At 39.0% G+C, this 16,366-nt stretch overlaps 1 protein-coding gene across 1 annotated transcript; it reads left to right on the top strand.

The window, feature by feature from the left end:
* Positions 1–2,343: 2,343 nt before the first annotated feature.
* On the top strand, positions 2,344–15,473 carry clec11a (C-type lectin domain containing 11A). The gene is made up of 4 exons (XM_039747669.1): positions 2,344–2,575; positions 10,352–10,547; positions 11,561–11,752; positions 14,004–15,473. The coding sequence occupies exons 1-4, from the start codon at positions 2,405–2,407 to the stop codon at positions 14,402–14,404; spliced, it is 960 nt and encodes a 319-aa protein (XP_039603603.1). The 5' UTR covers positions 2,344–2,404; the 3' UTR covers positions 14,405–15,473.
* Positions 15,474–16,366: the final 893 nt, after the last annotated feature.

Raw genomic sequence — 16,366 nt, forward strand, 5'->3', positions numbered from 1 at the left:
GAAACAGGAGATGATGAGGGGGCCAGATTGACTAGGCTATGATGGGCAATTTAGCTTAGACATCAGGATACACCCTCCTCTTTTAGAAAGATGACTAGGGATCTTTAATGACCACAGAGAGTTAGGATATCAGTTTTACGTTTCATCCAAAGGACGGCACCATATATACAGTACAGTGTCCCCATCACTGCACTGGGACACTTAGATCCACACACAGTCCATGGGGCAAGTGGCCTCTGCTAGCCTCACAAACACCTCTTCCAGCAATAATCCTTGCTTCTCATCAATGGTCTCCCATCCAAGTACTGGCTGGGCTCGAATGTGCTTAACTTCAGGTGGATGACATGTCTGAATCACAAGTTGTACTGCATGCGATGCAGCTTCAAAGAAATAAGGGATACACATATTTTGGACCTTGTAAACAGGAGACAGGCTCATCTCTCTGATGTTTAGTATTTTATGCATCATAAATGACTGGAAAAGAAAAATAGAAAAAAGCTGAGATTGTGGGTGAATTTGCTGTACCTGGAAAGCATTTATGCAGCACCAGTGTGGTCAGGCAGAATGTTATTGACTTTCAGAAAAAGGGGCAAGTCAAGTCAAGTCAAGTTGGGGTGCATGCACTGGTACAGTGCGATGCCGCACCCACTACACAACGAAACAACTCGGGATCCTGGTTGGCAACCCTCCAGGCAGACACATGGTCCAGTCCCACCCTCCAGAAATGACCCTCTCTCTGCCACAGCCAGGTGTTACATGGGCGACCCCTTGGCCTGGTCCAGCCACTCAGGTCCCCAAAAATGAGGATCCTATGAGCCGGATCACCCTCGGGGAAACGCGCCACATGTGCAATTGTTCATTCAACACAAAGTCAAAGCAATGGTACCCAAGGATTTTCCGGAGAGACACAGTAGCAAAGGAGTCCAGTCTTCATCTCAGGTCACTGGATAGCGTCCATGTCTCACAACCATATTGCAAGACAGGAAACACCAGGACTCTAAAGACTTGAACCTTCGTCCTTTTGCATAGAGTGTGGCAGCGCCACACACCCCTTTCCAGCGACCTCATGACCCCCCATGCTCTCCCAATCTGTCTACTGACTTCATAGGAAGAGTCAACAGAGATATGAATGTCACTGCCGAGGTAAGTAAACCTCTCAACATGGTCAACACTCTCTTTGCAAACAGACACACTGCTGATGGCTGTGCCCAAGAGCTCATTAAAGGCCTGGATCTTGGTTTTTATCCAGGATACTAACAAGCCCAGACACTCGCTCAGTCTCTCGAGCAGCCCTATCAGACACTCCATTGACTCTGCAAAGATCGCAGTATCGTCAGCAAAGTCAAGATCCGTGAATCTTTCTTCACCAAAAGATGCCCCACAGCTGCTGGACCCCACGACCTTGCCCAACACCCAGTCCATACAAGCATTGAACATAGTAGGAGCAAGAACACAACCCTGATGAACCCCAGAATCAACTAGGAAAAACGCAGAGGTTCTGCCTCAGCTCTGAATAGCACTCACAGTACCAGTGTACAGGCCGGCCATGATATCTAGCAAAAAAAAAAAAAAAAAAGGGGCAAGCTCATGATAATTTGGAAGTGTGAAACTGTGCTTGAAAGTCATCATGGAGTCATGTAGTTAGTCATTCCCTGTGATATACTAGTGAAGTAACTTGACAGGACCTCATTAGCAGTCATCAAGTTTGACATCTCCACTGACTAGAAGTCACGAAAAGCTGATGCTTAAAACACCACCATGTCCATTTTATGGTGCTTAACATGCATGTCTTGGGTATGAAGGCAAAAAAACCCATTTAAGTAGAGAACATGAAAACAGGTTGAAATCAGAATCACTTTTTAAATTTTTTGAATCTGCTAAACTAATTTCAATGAGGCAAGAGGCAAAGTCTATTCCCACAACATTAGCTACAATTTTCGATCAACCCTACAGTCCCTAGCAGCACATACTCATGTCATCCAGGTCAGATGGAGCCACCTAACCTGCACATGTTTAGGTTTTGGGATGCCAGTCTAAAATTAACCAAGATTGTTATTAGGCATTGCACAGAGCAGAGTAGAGTTGTTAAACTACATATAACTACATACAATGATGTTTTGTATATACTTAATTAAAAAACTAATTTAATTTCACCTGTCTCACAGTAGCAAGAATTAAAAAGAAAAAAGATGAGCACATAATGCTGCACATGATATGGAATTTATGAGAAACTAAGGAAGAAATCTGAACATTTCCTGTTAGTTAAGGCTGACATCCAAACCCAAGGGAACAATTTAAAATAAATTTACAGTGGAAAAAAAAACAGGAAGGAGAAGCCAAGGTCCCAGAAATTTCCAGAGCAACAGAGAAAAGACGAATAGAGTAGCCTGATATTCTTCTTTTAATGTGCTTGACATCTAAAGACAGAATGAGAAAGAACACAGGAGTCTTATTTTTATTTTTATACCTAGCTGTGTTTCAGTGTAATGCAGAAGACAAATCTCTATCAAGTCACTTTGAATCTGCACTGGAGGGAACAGAAATTTCTATGGGATATCACAGCCCTAAAGATAAGGTTTGTAATCATAATTTAAGTTTATATGGGACCGAGTGTGCAAGGGAGAACTCAAATCCGTTCATTAATGAAAGAATCTAGTAATAACATTTAGATGAATCATGACAATAAGTTATTAGTTAAAATGCACAAAGTTATAAATGTGAAACTAAATTCATATAACAGTATTTACTGCTAAAGCTCATTGAGATACAAGTCTGTATTGTAGCGACAGGGACACAATGAGATGTTTATAAAAGCTCACAAGTCATTATGTGCCTGTTACTAGATATTAGGTTTCTGTTATATCTTTGTTTTATGCACAAAATGCAAAATGCATCAACCAGAAAAAAAAACACAGAAAGAAACATTCACATCTTATTTTCTTAAAAAAAAATAATTAATGTATGGCCTGCCAACCTCTCCACACTTAACTGTGCACATATGGCATACTACACCACTGACAAACAAAGCAGCCCAAATATCACTTGATCACCAAATAGCCCGGTAACTGTAGCACTGCCACCACAAGTGCTTAGACCCTTGTTTGATTTCCACATATTTTGTGTTTGTTGAGAAATCTGTAGGTTACATGGGATACTTAAATGGATCCTAGTGTTTCCCATACATCACTATCATGTTGACTCTAAATTGTCATATTGTGAACAAGTGCAGTTTGTGTGCTGTCTACTATACACAACTGTGGTGATAGTTGTCTTATAAAAATGAATTAATAATAGATATAAAATGCTTATCTGCACTTAATACTTATCTGCAATTTAAATGCATTTATCTACATTGAGTTTGCGTGACTTCCCTGTGTCAGCATGCATTTCCTTTAGTTGCTCCGATTTCCTCTCACTGTCCAAAAAAACCTGCAGGTTGGGTGGATTGATGATGTTAAACTGGCCCTAGTGTATGTCTTGTGTATGAGTGTGTTCATCCTGCAATGGACTGGCACCCACTCCAGGGAGCATTACTGCCCTGTACCCTATGCTTGCTGGGACAGGCTCCAGGCTCCCACAACACTGCTCAGGATTAAGCAAGCTTAGTAAATGATAGCGTATAATATAATATGCATGACGCTTAACATGGTTTCATTACAAATTTAGAAAATGAGTAGTAGTATCAGTGCAGTTTGCACTGCTGCATCACCGCTGTAAGACACCTATCATTGTGGAATCTGCTCACTCTTTCAGTTTCCGAGTGCGAGTTCCCTCAGGTTCACTTTTCATACACAAGCAGGTTAGGATAGCTGGAGAGAGTGAATGTAGTGTTAGATGGCATAGTGACATAGTAATTAACACTGCAGTAGCAGCAGTATTGTCACATGTAGCGTACTGTAACAACAAAAAACATTTATTTATATAGTACATTTTCATACAAACAGTAGCTCAAAGTGCTTTACATAATAAAGAATAGAAAAATAAAAGACACACAATAAGAAAAGAAAATAAGTCAACATTAATTAACATAGAATAAGAGTAAGGTCCAATGGCCAGGGTGGACAGAAAAAACAAAAAAACTCCAGACGGCTGGAGAAAAAAATAAAATCTGTAGGGATTCCAGACCATGAGACCATCCAGTCCCCTCTGGGCATTCTACCTAACATAAATGAAACAGTCCTCTTTGGATTTAGGGTTCTCACGGAAGGACTTGAAAATGATGGTCACGTAGACTTCTGCCTTTTAATCCATCCATCATTGTTGGAGCATCATGATGCTTTGAGTAGGTGGAGTAACACCTACCTGTAATGGAGTAACATTCTTACCTGTACATCCAACCAACCTGCAAAACACTGGTACAGTACTATGATAAACCTATTGAATAGAAACATGTGCATTTTCATGAATTACAGAAGCAATGTCATGGAAACTTGGGGATGAACAGAATGATGACAGAAAGTGCAGCATATTTACAAAGCCTGATTCACATGGAAAGAACTCATGAAATGTTCATAATGAACAATAAGAAGACATACTATATTTATAATAAAAGTAAGGAGAAATATACACACTGACAACTGTCTAAGTCTAATAAGGACAAGCTATGCAACGGCATCAATATAACAATGAAACATGACAGAAAGGTGTCAATGTTTACATTGCGGATGCATTTCTGAAAATAAGGCATTGTGGTCAACCCTATCTATTCCAGAAGTGTTGTGTTTACATCTTATTCTACGAGGAAAGGTCACATCTTCACATCTTGCTAGATTATAAAGTAAACAAAATTCTCCTCTGTTTATGGATACGTCTATTACAGTTCATTTAATAAGTATGTATGCTTCAGTAGGCTCATATTTCTCCTTGTATTTTTTTGCATTAAAAAGCCTTTATAAGACTGTGAGACAGTGTAAAGCAAACCAAACTGAATATTCAAAGTACAACATAGTAATATGTTGGATAGTGTTGCTCCCTCACAACTCTACAGTCCCGGGTTCAAACACTGCCTGTGTTGTGTTAGCACATTCCCACCCTGTCTGTGTTTTTAGTTCTCTCTGGATACTCCAGTTTTCCTCTCACTTCCAAATAATGTACAGTATGTAATAGATTACCTGTTTATACTGACCCAGTAAGGATGCGTGTGGGAGTGTTACCTGAACTTGCATTCCTTCCACAGTTGGTCCTTAACTTGCAGCCAGAGCCATTGGGATAGAATTAAGGAGTACAGCATATAGGTAGACTGAGTAAATAAATGTATATGAGTATAACTAATGGCACATACATATGTGCCCTCATTACATCTTCTTCTAGATCTAAGCACTGCCGTCAACATAATAAATTACATTCTGTGGTATTAAACAAGATCTCTTTAACAATTAAAGCTGACTGGAGTTTTTCTTAGGCGTTTTTCTCTAAGAGCTTTAAGTGATGACATAACAGAAACAGAAGAAAGGAGTACATGAAATAATCCAATTTGTGTTTACTACTAATTAATTGTACTCTAATACATATTTGGTTATCATGGTGCCAGAAAGACATGTATGTTGGTTGGGGAAAATAAGAATTTCACTGTACACTGTACGGCAATACAACTACCACTGACTAAATAATTATTAAATTTGTTTTTGAATGGGCAGAGCAAGGTGATTTATTATTGAGCAATGATTGCTCTTCAGAGAATTTTGATTTGAAAACTTCTGAGCATTTCCTTACATCTTTACTATAACATCCACTCTTACTTTCATTGTCTAACCTGCTTATTTAATTCTGGGTCAAAGTAAGCCACAACCTTTTCTAGCAGAAGTGGACAAAAGCAAGTAACCAACCCTGGTTGTGGCAACACTCCTTTACAGACACTACTCCCATAAACTGGACCAGTTCTGAGTATTCTTTTTTCGACTGCTCCCATTAGGGGTTGCCACAGTGGATCATCTTCTTTCATATCTTTCTGTCCTCTGCATCTTGTTCTGTTACACCCATCACCCTCATGTCCTCTCTCAACACATCCATAAACCTTCGCTTAGACCTTCCTCTTTTCCTCTTCCCTGGTAGCTATATCCTTAGCATCCTTCTCCCAATATACCCAGCATCTCTCCTCTGCACATGTCCATACCAACGCAATCTCGCCTTTCTGACTTTGTCTCCCAACCGTCCAACTAGCTGACCCTCTAATGTACTCATTTCTAATCCTATCCATCCTCGTGACACCCAGTGCAAATCTTAGCATCTTTAACTCTGCTACCTCCAGCTCTGTCTCCTGCTTTCTGGTCAGTGCCACTGTCTCCAACCCATATAACACAGCTGGTCTCACTACCGTCCTGTAGACCTTCCCTTTCACTCTTGCTGATACCCGTCTGTCACAAATTACTCCTGACACTCTTCTCCACCCATTCCAACCTGCCAGCACTCTCTTGTTCACCTCTTTTCCACAATCCCCATTACTTTGTACTGTTGATCCCAAGTATTTAAACGCATCCACCTTTGCCAACTCTACTCCCTGCATCCTCACCATTCCACTGACCTCCCTCTCATTTAAACACATGTATTCTGTCTTGTTCCTACTGACCTTTATTCCTCTCCTCTCTAGAGCATATCTCCACCTCTTCAGGGTCTCCTCCACCTGCGACCTACTTTCGCTACAGATCACAATGTCATCAGCAAACATCATAGTCCACGGGGACTCCTGTCTAATCTTGTCTGTCAACCTGTTCATCACCACTGCAAATAAGAAAGGGCTCAGAGCTGATCCCTTATGTAATCCCACCTCCACGTTGAATGCATCCGTTGCTCCTACCGCAGACCTCACCACTGTCACACTTCCCTCGTATACAGTGCATCCGTAAAGTATTCAAAGCGCATCACTTCTCCACATTTTGTTATGTTACAGCCTTGTTCCAAAATGGATTAAATTCATTTTTTCCTCAGAATTTTACACACAACACCCCATAATGACAATGTGGAAAAAGTTTACTTGAGGTTTTGCAAATTTATTAAAAATAAAAACTGAGAAATCACATGTACATAAGTATTCACAGCCTTTGCTCAATACTTTGTCGATGCACCTTTGGCAGCAATTACAGCCTCAAGTCTTTTTTGATATGATGCCACAAGCTTGGCACACCTATCCTTGGCCAGTTTCGCCCATTCCTCTTTGCAGCACCTCTCACGCTCCATCAGGTTGGATGGGAAGCGTCGGTGCACAGCCATTTTAAGATCTCTCCAGAGATGTTCAATCGGATTCAAGTCTGGGCTCTGTCTGGGCCACTCAAGGACATTCACAGAGTTGTCTCGAAGCCACTCCTTTCATATCTTGGCTGTGTGCTTAGGGTCATTGTCCTGCTGAAAGATGAACCGTCGCCCCTGTCTGAGGTCAACAGCGCTCCGGAGCAGGTTTTCATCCAGGATGTCTCTGTACATTGCTGCAGTCATCTTTCCCTTTATCTTGACTAGTCTCACAGTTCCTGCCGCTGAAAAACATCCCCACATCATGATGCTGCCACCACCATGCTTCACTGTAGGGATGGTATGGGCCTGGTGATGAGCGGTGCCTGGTTTCCTCCAAACGTGACGCCTGGCATTCACACCAAAGAGTTCAATCTTTGTCTCATCAGACCAGAGAATTTTGTTTCTCATGGTCTGAGAGTCCTTCAGGTGCCTTTTGGCAAACTCCAGGCGGGCTGCCATGCGCCTTTTACTAAGGAGTGGCTTCCGTCTGGCCACTCTACCATACAGGCCTGATTGGTGGATTGCTGCAGAGATGGTTGTCATTCTGGAAGGTTCTCCTCTCTCCACAGAGGACCTCTGGAGCTCTGACAGAGTGACCATCGGGTTCTTGGTCACCTCCCTGACTAAGACCCTTCCCCTCCCGATCGCTCAGTTTAGATGTCCATGCTTCCATAGGTATGTCATCTGGACCAACGGCCTTTCCATTTGTCATCCTCTTCATAACTGTCCTTACCTCTTCCTTGCTAAACCGTTGCATCACCCAACCTCTTCTCTCTCTCGTTCTCTTCATTCATCAACCTCTGAAAGTACTCTTTCCATCTGCTCAACACACTCTCCTCCCTTGTGATTACATTTCCATCTTTATCCTTTATCACCCTAACTTGCTGCACATCTTTCCCAGCTCAGTCCCTCTCTCTAGCTTTTCTCCCTCCTTAGTGTCCAACATCTCATACAACTCATCATACGCCTTTTCTTTAGCCTTCGCCACCTCTCTCTTCACCTTGTGCCTTATCTCCTTGTACTCTTGTCTACTTTCTGCATCCCACTTTTTCTTTGCCATCCTCTTCCTCTGTATACTCTCATGTATTTCCTCATTCCACCACCAGGTTTCCTTTTCCTCCTTCCTCTTTCCAGATGTCACACCAAGCACCATTCTTGCTGTCACCCTTACTACATCTGCTGTAGTTTCCCAGCTGTCTAGTAACTCTTCACTGCCACCCAGTGCCTGTCTCATTTTCTCCCTAAACTGAACCTTGCAGTCTTCCTTTTTCAACTTCCACCATTTGATCCTTGGCTCTGCCCTCACTCTCTTCCTCTTCTTGATTTCCAACATCATCCTACAGCCACCACTTTGCAGTCTTTAATCTCCTTCAGATCAACTCTTCTGCATAGGATGTAATCTACCTGTGTGCATCTTCCTGCACTCTTCTACGTAACCCTATGTTCCTCTCTCTTCTTAAAATATGTATTCACCACAGCCATGTCCATCCTTTTGGCAAAATCCACTATCCTCTGACCTTTATTCCTCTCCTTGACACCATACCTACCCATCACCTTCTCATCTCCACTGTTCCCTTCACCAACATACCCATTTAAATCCGCTCCAATAAACACTTTCTGCCCCTTAGGTACACTGTTCATCACTTCAGCCAACTCACTCCAAAAATCTTCTTTCTCACCCACTGCACACCCAACTTGCGGCGCATATGCACTAACAACATTCATCATTACACCTCCAATTTCCAGCTTCATAATCATTACTCTGCCTGACACTCTTTCACCTCCAAAACACTCTTGACATACTGTTCCTTCAGAATAACTCCTACCCCATTTTTCCTCCTATCCACACCATGATAGAACAATTTGAATCCATCTCCAATCCACCTGACCTTACTCCCCTTCCATTTAGTCTCTTGCACGCACAATATATCAATCTTTCTTCTCTCTATCATATCTGCTAATTCTCTCCCCTTACCAGTCATACTGAAAACATTCGAATTTCCTACCCTCTTTACTTTCCTCCTCTCTTCCTGCCTCTGGACATGTCTCCCCCATCTTCTTCTCCTTCAGGCAACAGTAGCCCAATTTCTGCCAGCACCCTGCTGTTAACCCGGGGCTCAAACGATCAGGTATGGAAATTTGTATTGTTGTCCGCATTTGATTTGGCAAAATTTTACACCAGATGCCCTTCTTGATGTAACCCTCCCCATTTATCTGGGCTTGGGACTGGCACGAAGAAACACGCTGGTTTGTGCATCCCCTGTGGCTGGGTTGGGACCATTTCTGAGTAACCAACTTAAATTACATGTAGGTCTATTAGACATGGGAGGAAAATTTACATAGAGACAGGAAGAATTCCACACAAACATTGTCCTGGTCCTGCAATGCCCTTAGATCAACATGGTGCATTGCAGTAGCATAACTATTTCAAACAATATGGCCACAGCTAGAAGTAATTGAAGCATTTGGCTGAGGTGGTTTCATTTGTGCACAATGGTTAAATGCTTGTTTTGTTCTGAACAGAAGAACTGTTGTTAGCAGTGAAAAAATACAATCAAATATGAAATATCACAGTGACTGAGACATGACTGTGCCAGGTTCTTATACTTCTGTTGAAAATATTTTGTCATGCTTCTTTCAGTTCTTTAAATATTTAATAAAAAAATTAAAAGGATCTAAATGAAAAATTATTTCCAACATTTTCAGAATTCACACAAGTCCTATTATGGTAAAAAAGTACATAAAAATGAGCTGAAGTTAGAAGGTACTAATGAAACTAAGCATTTACATTTCTTTTAAAAAGTCTAGAAATTACAAGATTGGAATTGTAAGAAATATGCCAGCCAAATATCATTATATTGGAAAATATGAAATGAAAACATGCCTCTCTGTTGAGTACTTAAAACAAGGTCAGCCTCCCAGTGTGGTTGAAGAAGGTAAAATTTCAAAGCTGCTTTCTAATAAGGCTATACAAGGCTCTCCATTTTTACTAAGGCAAAGACTTTTTTCTGTATATATAATCATTATCCATGCCTCAATTCTTGAATCTGCTCAATTCAGTTCACAGTGATGGAGCATTTTAACATTATTCCAGTTTAAATTCTCTTTACCTTTTTCTCTTGTCCAGGGTCCCCCAAAATCAGTGGGTGAGAATAAACCAATAAAACAAACTGAAGATGAAACAGAGATGACAGTAAACATCAACAAGAGAAAGAATGAGGAAGAGGAGGGTGTGGAGAAGGAAAAAGAACAAAGTGACCCTGTTACAACTGAGATCCCTGCAACAACAAACCCTGCTCCAGATGATACCTACACTTACTTCTGTAAGTCTGAGCAAGACTCTCTAGTGGTAGTGAACTGAGACTCCACCTTCTCTTATACTTGTTAGGTTTTGCTAGGGTCATTTCATGTTAATTTGTTTTTTGAATTTGGCAAACCTTTTATGAACTTGAATTTCTCTTTCATTTGAAACTAATCACTAGGTCTTTTTTTCTCCTGTACTCATCCTTTCATCTATTATTATGACCTCTACTGAATCACAAGTGTGTGATTCACTAAAGTGAATATGGAGAAAACAGGTTGCAGAATGATAGTCTTTTAAAACACACACAATCTTATGTCAAAGCTAGGATAAAGTGCAACCTTAAATAAGGCATCATGAGGACACCATAGAGAAAAATAACATTGATCACATGACTGAACTTGAACCATTCAGGCCACACACAGAATGACTGCTGGGAATGCAATAAGACCACATTAGTATGGCTTTGAGTGACACCTTCAGCAAAATGATACAAACACACAAAAAGTTAAAAGGATAAAATATATTAAAGACCTCAATTTCAAAAATTAAACTGGATATGTCCAAACTTCAGATTATGACACTGTTTTATTATTTCCACTTTTGCCTTCTTTCCTGGCTCATAAAAAACATAAAACAAAATGAATGAAATAGGACTAGTAATTTAAAAAATGGACTCTGCATATAATAATCAAAATCCTTAGGCAAGAGATAGCCAGAGACAACCCGGGACTCATCTTACAGTAGGTCCTTTAACATGTTCATTAAGTCACAAGACCTAATATTCTTTTAGATAATCGGCAAAACTGTTACCATTGAACAGGTCAGGTTAGGAGGTAACAATGCTAACTCTCAATAAGAATATACATTATATAGGCAGAGAATTTCTCTGTTATCATTGTGAAGGGTAGTGGATGTAACATAAAATGTCTCCAGCATCAGATGTGCTATTTAAATTCAAATTAAAGCCTACAAATGTATTAAAACTTTACTAAATGCAACAGTGATTCTAATGGTCACTTATTGTTCTTTTAGTGTCGAGACTTGCAGATATGGATGCAGCAATCCATCGCCTGAATGTAGCATACTACACTTTGGATGTTAAGATGTCTCAGCTGTCAAATAAGGTGTCCAATGTGGAATCCAAAACTGGAAGAATGGAACAGAAGATAGAGGAGATTTTTCAAATCAGTAAAGAGAATCAGAAGGAGATTGGACGAATTGAAGGTATTATCTCATTTATTAATAATTCAAGGACAAAATGGTGGTTAAGATTGCTGCTTCACAGTATTAGCAGACTGGGTGTGAATCCCAGCCCAGTCACTATCTGCCTGCACTTTGCACTTCTCCCCATTGTCTTCATTAGTTTATCAAAGGGCATTCTGCTTTTCCTTCCACATCCAACAGCCATTTGTTTTAGGTTTATGACATACTTAATTGATATACATGCCTCTCTTTTCTTTAAATGGTCTAAAACACAAATTTTCATTCTTTTTTTGCAGCCATATTGTAGGCATTGTACTTCTGGGTGTTTACTTACTGGTTGACAGCTTTTGCACAGATAGAAGCCCACCCCTATGAATAAAGAGAAAATCAGACATGTGTGATTTTGTTGGGAGAGTCATAGACTGGTACATCAGAGTCGCTGGGACTGTTAAACTACACGAACGATTATCACAGGAGAGCACTGCAACTACCCCCAACTCTCTAAGATTACGTAACCTAAGGCTACAACTGAAAACCATTGGGAAAGTGTTCCAGTGTGACAAGGAGCTTAAGTAAGAAAAACTATTTGTTATGATGATCCTGAGATGGTATAAACAGCCTTAGGTACATATTTGATGGGAAGTTGTAAAGGAAATTGCTATACTCTTGGTAGATTGAGGAAAAATAGTTGATAATTAGTCAGTGCTCCATGAAAAGAAGACATGTAGCCTTGATCAGTCTCTATGACTGCTTCCAGTACACCATGGGTACTCCAGTTTTCCTTTCCAATCTCTAAATACCAAAATTAAATTGGACTATATGTACCCATACAAATGAATTTAAAAAAAGCAGACACAGAAAATGAAAAATGGGTGAAATTAATAGACCAGTTTTAAAAATAAATACATATTAACACTTGTAAACATCACATTTTGAAAGTGTCTTGCCCTGTATAAACACAGGTTTTGGAAGACTTGAAAAGTAGCAGGCATCTTGTGTAAACAGTGAGCAGTCTGTCATAATTCTATGTGCTACTGAGGTCCTATCACACAGTTTTCACAGGGTCAGGCAGGGATTACATTAAAGTTACAATCCATTCTACACTCTCTCTTTGTATTTATAGTATAACTGGATTCACTATAGGTCTGCATTAGCATGCATCTGCAAGGGACAAAAGAAAGGCTACTTCTATGCTAGAAAAAAAAGGTTCATTATAAAATGTTTCAGCTATATATATCTTTATCAGGTGAAGGATATTTGGATAAGTTTACCACAGATAACTGGCCCACCCAGTTTAAAAATTAGTGAATTTTAAATGATCAAATTAGCAAATTCTCTAAACTGTTATAAAAAGTGTTTGTCTATATGATGCCAGCTGGTGTCAGATAAATTGATTCACATAATAAATTACATATTATAAATTTAAAAAATACTATAAATAAAAGAAAATGTTATTTGCTCGTGCAGGTGTATCTTTTTAATAATGAAGACCTGAAAACTTTTATTTCCAGAAATCTGAAACAATGGGGGAAGTGGCACATACTTTTTCACTGCTTAGCACTCCTCAACCAATCTGGAAGTTTGCAATTAAATGAAAGTAAACAAAATAAAAAAAAATCTCTAGAAGTGACTGTAAAAGTTCACAAATGCACTTCTGTTCTTGAGACCACTCTTGAAAGCATTAAATGCTTGCATAATCCCCTCTCTATTCTGTGAAAATAAAATAAAAGTAACCACGGTAACAGCTAAAGTTTTAAGTACTTTTTTGTGATCCGCTTTTTATTAAGCAAAATTCAACAGAGACATATTGTAATTAACATACTGCCAAAGTTTGGAGTAAAAATAAAGTAAACAAAACAAAAGAACTGACCAATAATGCCCAGACATTGCAGCCACTTTTAAACATGAACTATTTATGCAGCTGCCCTGAACAGTGACTGTGCCTAAAAATAGATATGCACAAAACAACACCTTAATAGAAAACTCCAACCTTTCAGATTCTGAAGCCAGTCAAAATACTGTGCAAAATTCAAAGAAGAAACTTTTTCTTGAAATTAACAGTCACTGGAAAATGGCATTTCATGGTACAGTACACTTTAAACTGTTTTAACCTATTTTTCTAAGGTTATGTCTCTCATTCATTGAGGTTTTTATCAATAATTTAATTTTGTGAAGTTTCTACAGGCATATATTCCAAATAAAGCTGATTTTTGCTTAACAGCTGGGTGACAATCATAAAAAGGTCATGTCCTTTTCCTTGTTTTCATTTCAGGCTGCCAGAAAGGCATTCGCTCAGGGTACAAGTGTTTCCTGATCTATCGCTCCTATGAGAATTTTACCAGTTCCGGAGAAAAATGCAAAGAAAAGGGCGGTAGAATGGCCATGCCAAAAGACAAGCCCCAGATTGCTGCACTAGCACAATTTGCCCGTCAGCTTTTCCATCCAGGAAACTGGCCTGTGTGGCTTGGGATCTCAGATCAGCGATCAGAAGGCCTGTACCTCTTTGAAGATGGCATTCGTGTCACTTTCTTCCAGTGGCGGAAGCATATCCACTCCAGTCAGCCAGATGGAGGAAAAAGAGAAAACTGTGTGGCCTTTTCCACTGATGATGGGGACTGGTGGGATAATGACTGTTCAAGACGAATGTACTATGCTTGTGAATTTGATGTCTGATCTTAGTATAATACACCTGATCTCCAGTATGGTAAACCAGGGAGTATGGATGTAGATCAAAATGTTTACTATGAATAATATATTTCCACAATATTAATAACAACTACTGTCATATATATATATTCATTTTATAAATTCAGCCTAATAAAATTACTTTAGTTCTACATCAGATGTGCTCAGCCTTGATCAGGGTAGACTAACTGGATTTTATTGAAACCAGCTTCTTAATTTGGTGTTAGCTCTTTCTGTTCATTGAACTAGATAGCTCACCATAACTTTAAGTTTCCATTCGCATAAATTAATATAGTAATTGTACTGCTTTTACTTCATTCTGAAATTCAGAAGAAGGCTTATTCATGCCAAAGCTTTCAGGGAAGAGAAGAATCTTTAGTTTCTGCATTTTTAACACATTTTAACAATTTGGATTTCAGGTTATTTCAACTAACACCGAGGCACAAAATTAAATATTTGACAGCTATCTCACAAACTGACAGCCATTGGCATTTTTGTGTTTATCATACTGTAAAATAGTTTAAATTTAAAAAACTAATGGCAGAGAAAAATGTTAAGGAGTTCTAATCTATTCAGATCCTGGAAATATCTTGTTGCACTTTACAAAAAACTTAAGCATACACTGGTATGAGTTTCACACAGCCAAGTAACAGAAGAAAGCCACCCAATGTCCCATTAAATGACACATTCCATTCACAACAAAAATAACTTTCTGTAGGCTGAAACAAACTCTCGCAGGACCTGGGAACCACCAGATACAATCACATCGGATCTGTATTATACCTATTACATCATTCTTAAAATTTTTGTTATATCAATGCAATTAACTTCTATAACTCATAAAACTAAAGATGGCCAGTATTATTTCTTGACCACTCTAGTATCTCTAGAGATATTTCAAATTTCGGAACATTTAAGACTTGCAAAACCAACATAACAAAATGTAAAACTATCACTACTTAATGTTGGTGATGAAAAATGTCCCAGTAAAATGGGCATTCATTGAAGTCTGGCTGGACTCTTTATGATATAATAAACTTTATCATGCATGTGGGGATGTTGGTGTGCTTATTATTGTGTGATATTTAACAACTCTATTCATCCATTTAACCATTTCTTTTTGCTCCTCTTGGAAAAGTATCAATTAACTGAGAGATATATTGGATGATTAACTATTAACAATCATATATTAATTACCATAAAAGTATAGAGATGTAGATAGCCAGAGCCCACCCCACTACTATAAGGTATAAGGAAGGTAGCCACCCTGGAACAAATGGCAGTTCTTTACAGGGCTAAAAGCATTTAGTCTTACTTAATAATTCAATAGTGACAATCAGGTGCAAGCACAATTAAAAACAAGTGCATCTGTTAGTTTTCTGTTTAGTCTGGTATACTTGCAGGTGGCCACAGCCTAGCCAGCATAGTCAGGCAAAAGTCAGGAACTAACTCTGAATTGGATGCCAGTTTTTAAAGAACCAAATAAATTTAGCCAAATTTAAAACAAAGTGAACATCAATGTTAAACACAGTTACAAATAAAGTCTTTCATCTAAAAAATATACAAAGTAGGCAAAACAGGGAATTGAGAATTCCCAGAACAAATAATTCATGTCTGTTTAAAAGGCCAGAGTATGAAATATTTATATCTGAGATCACAGGCTCATTTCTCAGTTTTTATATTTTTAATAAATTTACAAAAACCTTAAGTACACTTTTTTCACGTTGTCATTATGGGGTGTTGTGTGTAGAATTCTGAGGAAAAAAATGAATTTAATCCATTTTGGAATAAGGCTGTAACATAACAAAATGTGGAAAAAGTGATGCGCTGTGAATACTTTCCGGATGCACTGTAGAGCAGAGTATTGTCTGCATAACAATGAATATCAATTCCAAATTTCTTAAAAATGCCACCTAAAGGGAGTAGATATATTAAAAACAGTAAGGGACC

The sequence above is a fragment of the Polypterus senegalus genome, chromosome 3 (genome assembly GCF_016835505.1).
Source record: "Polypterus senegalus isolate Bchr_013 chromosome 3, ASM1683550v1, whole genome shotgun sequence".
Classification (NCBI taxonomy): Eukaryota; Metazoa; Chordata; class Cladistia; order Polypteriformes; family Polypteridae; genus Polypterus; species Polypterus senegalus.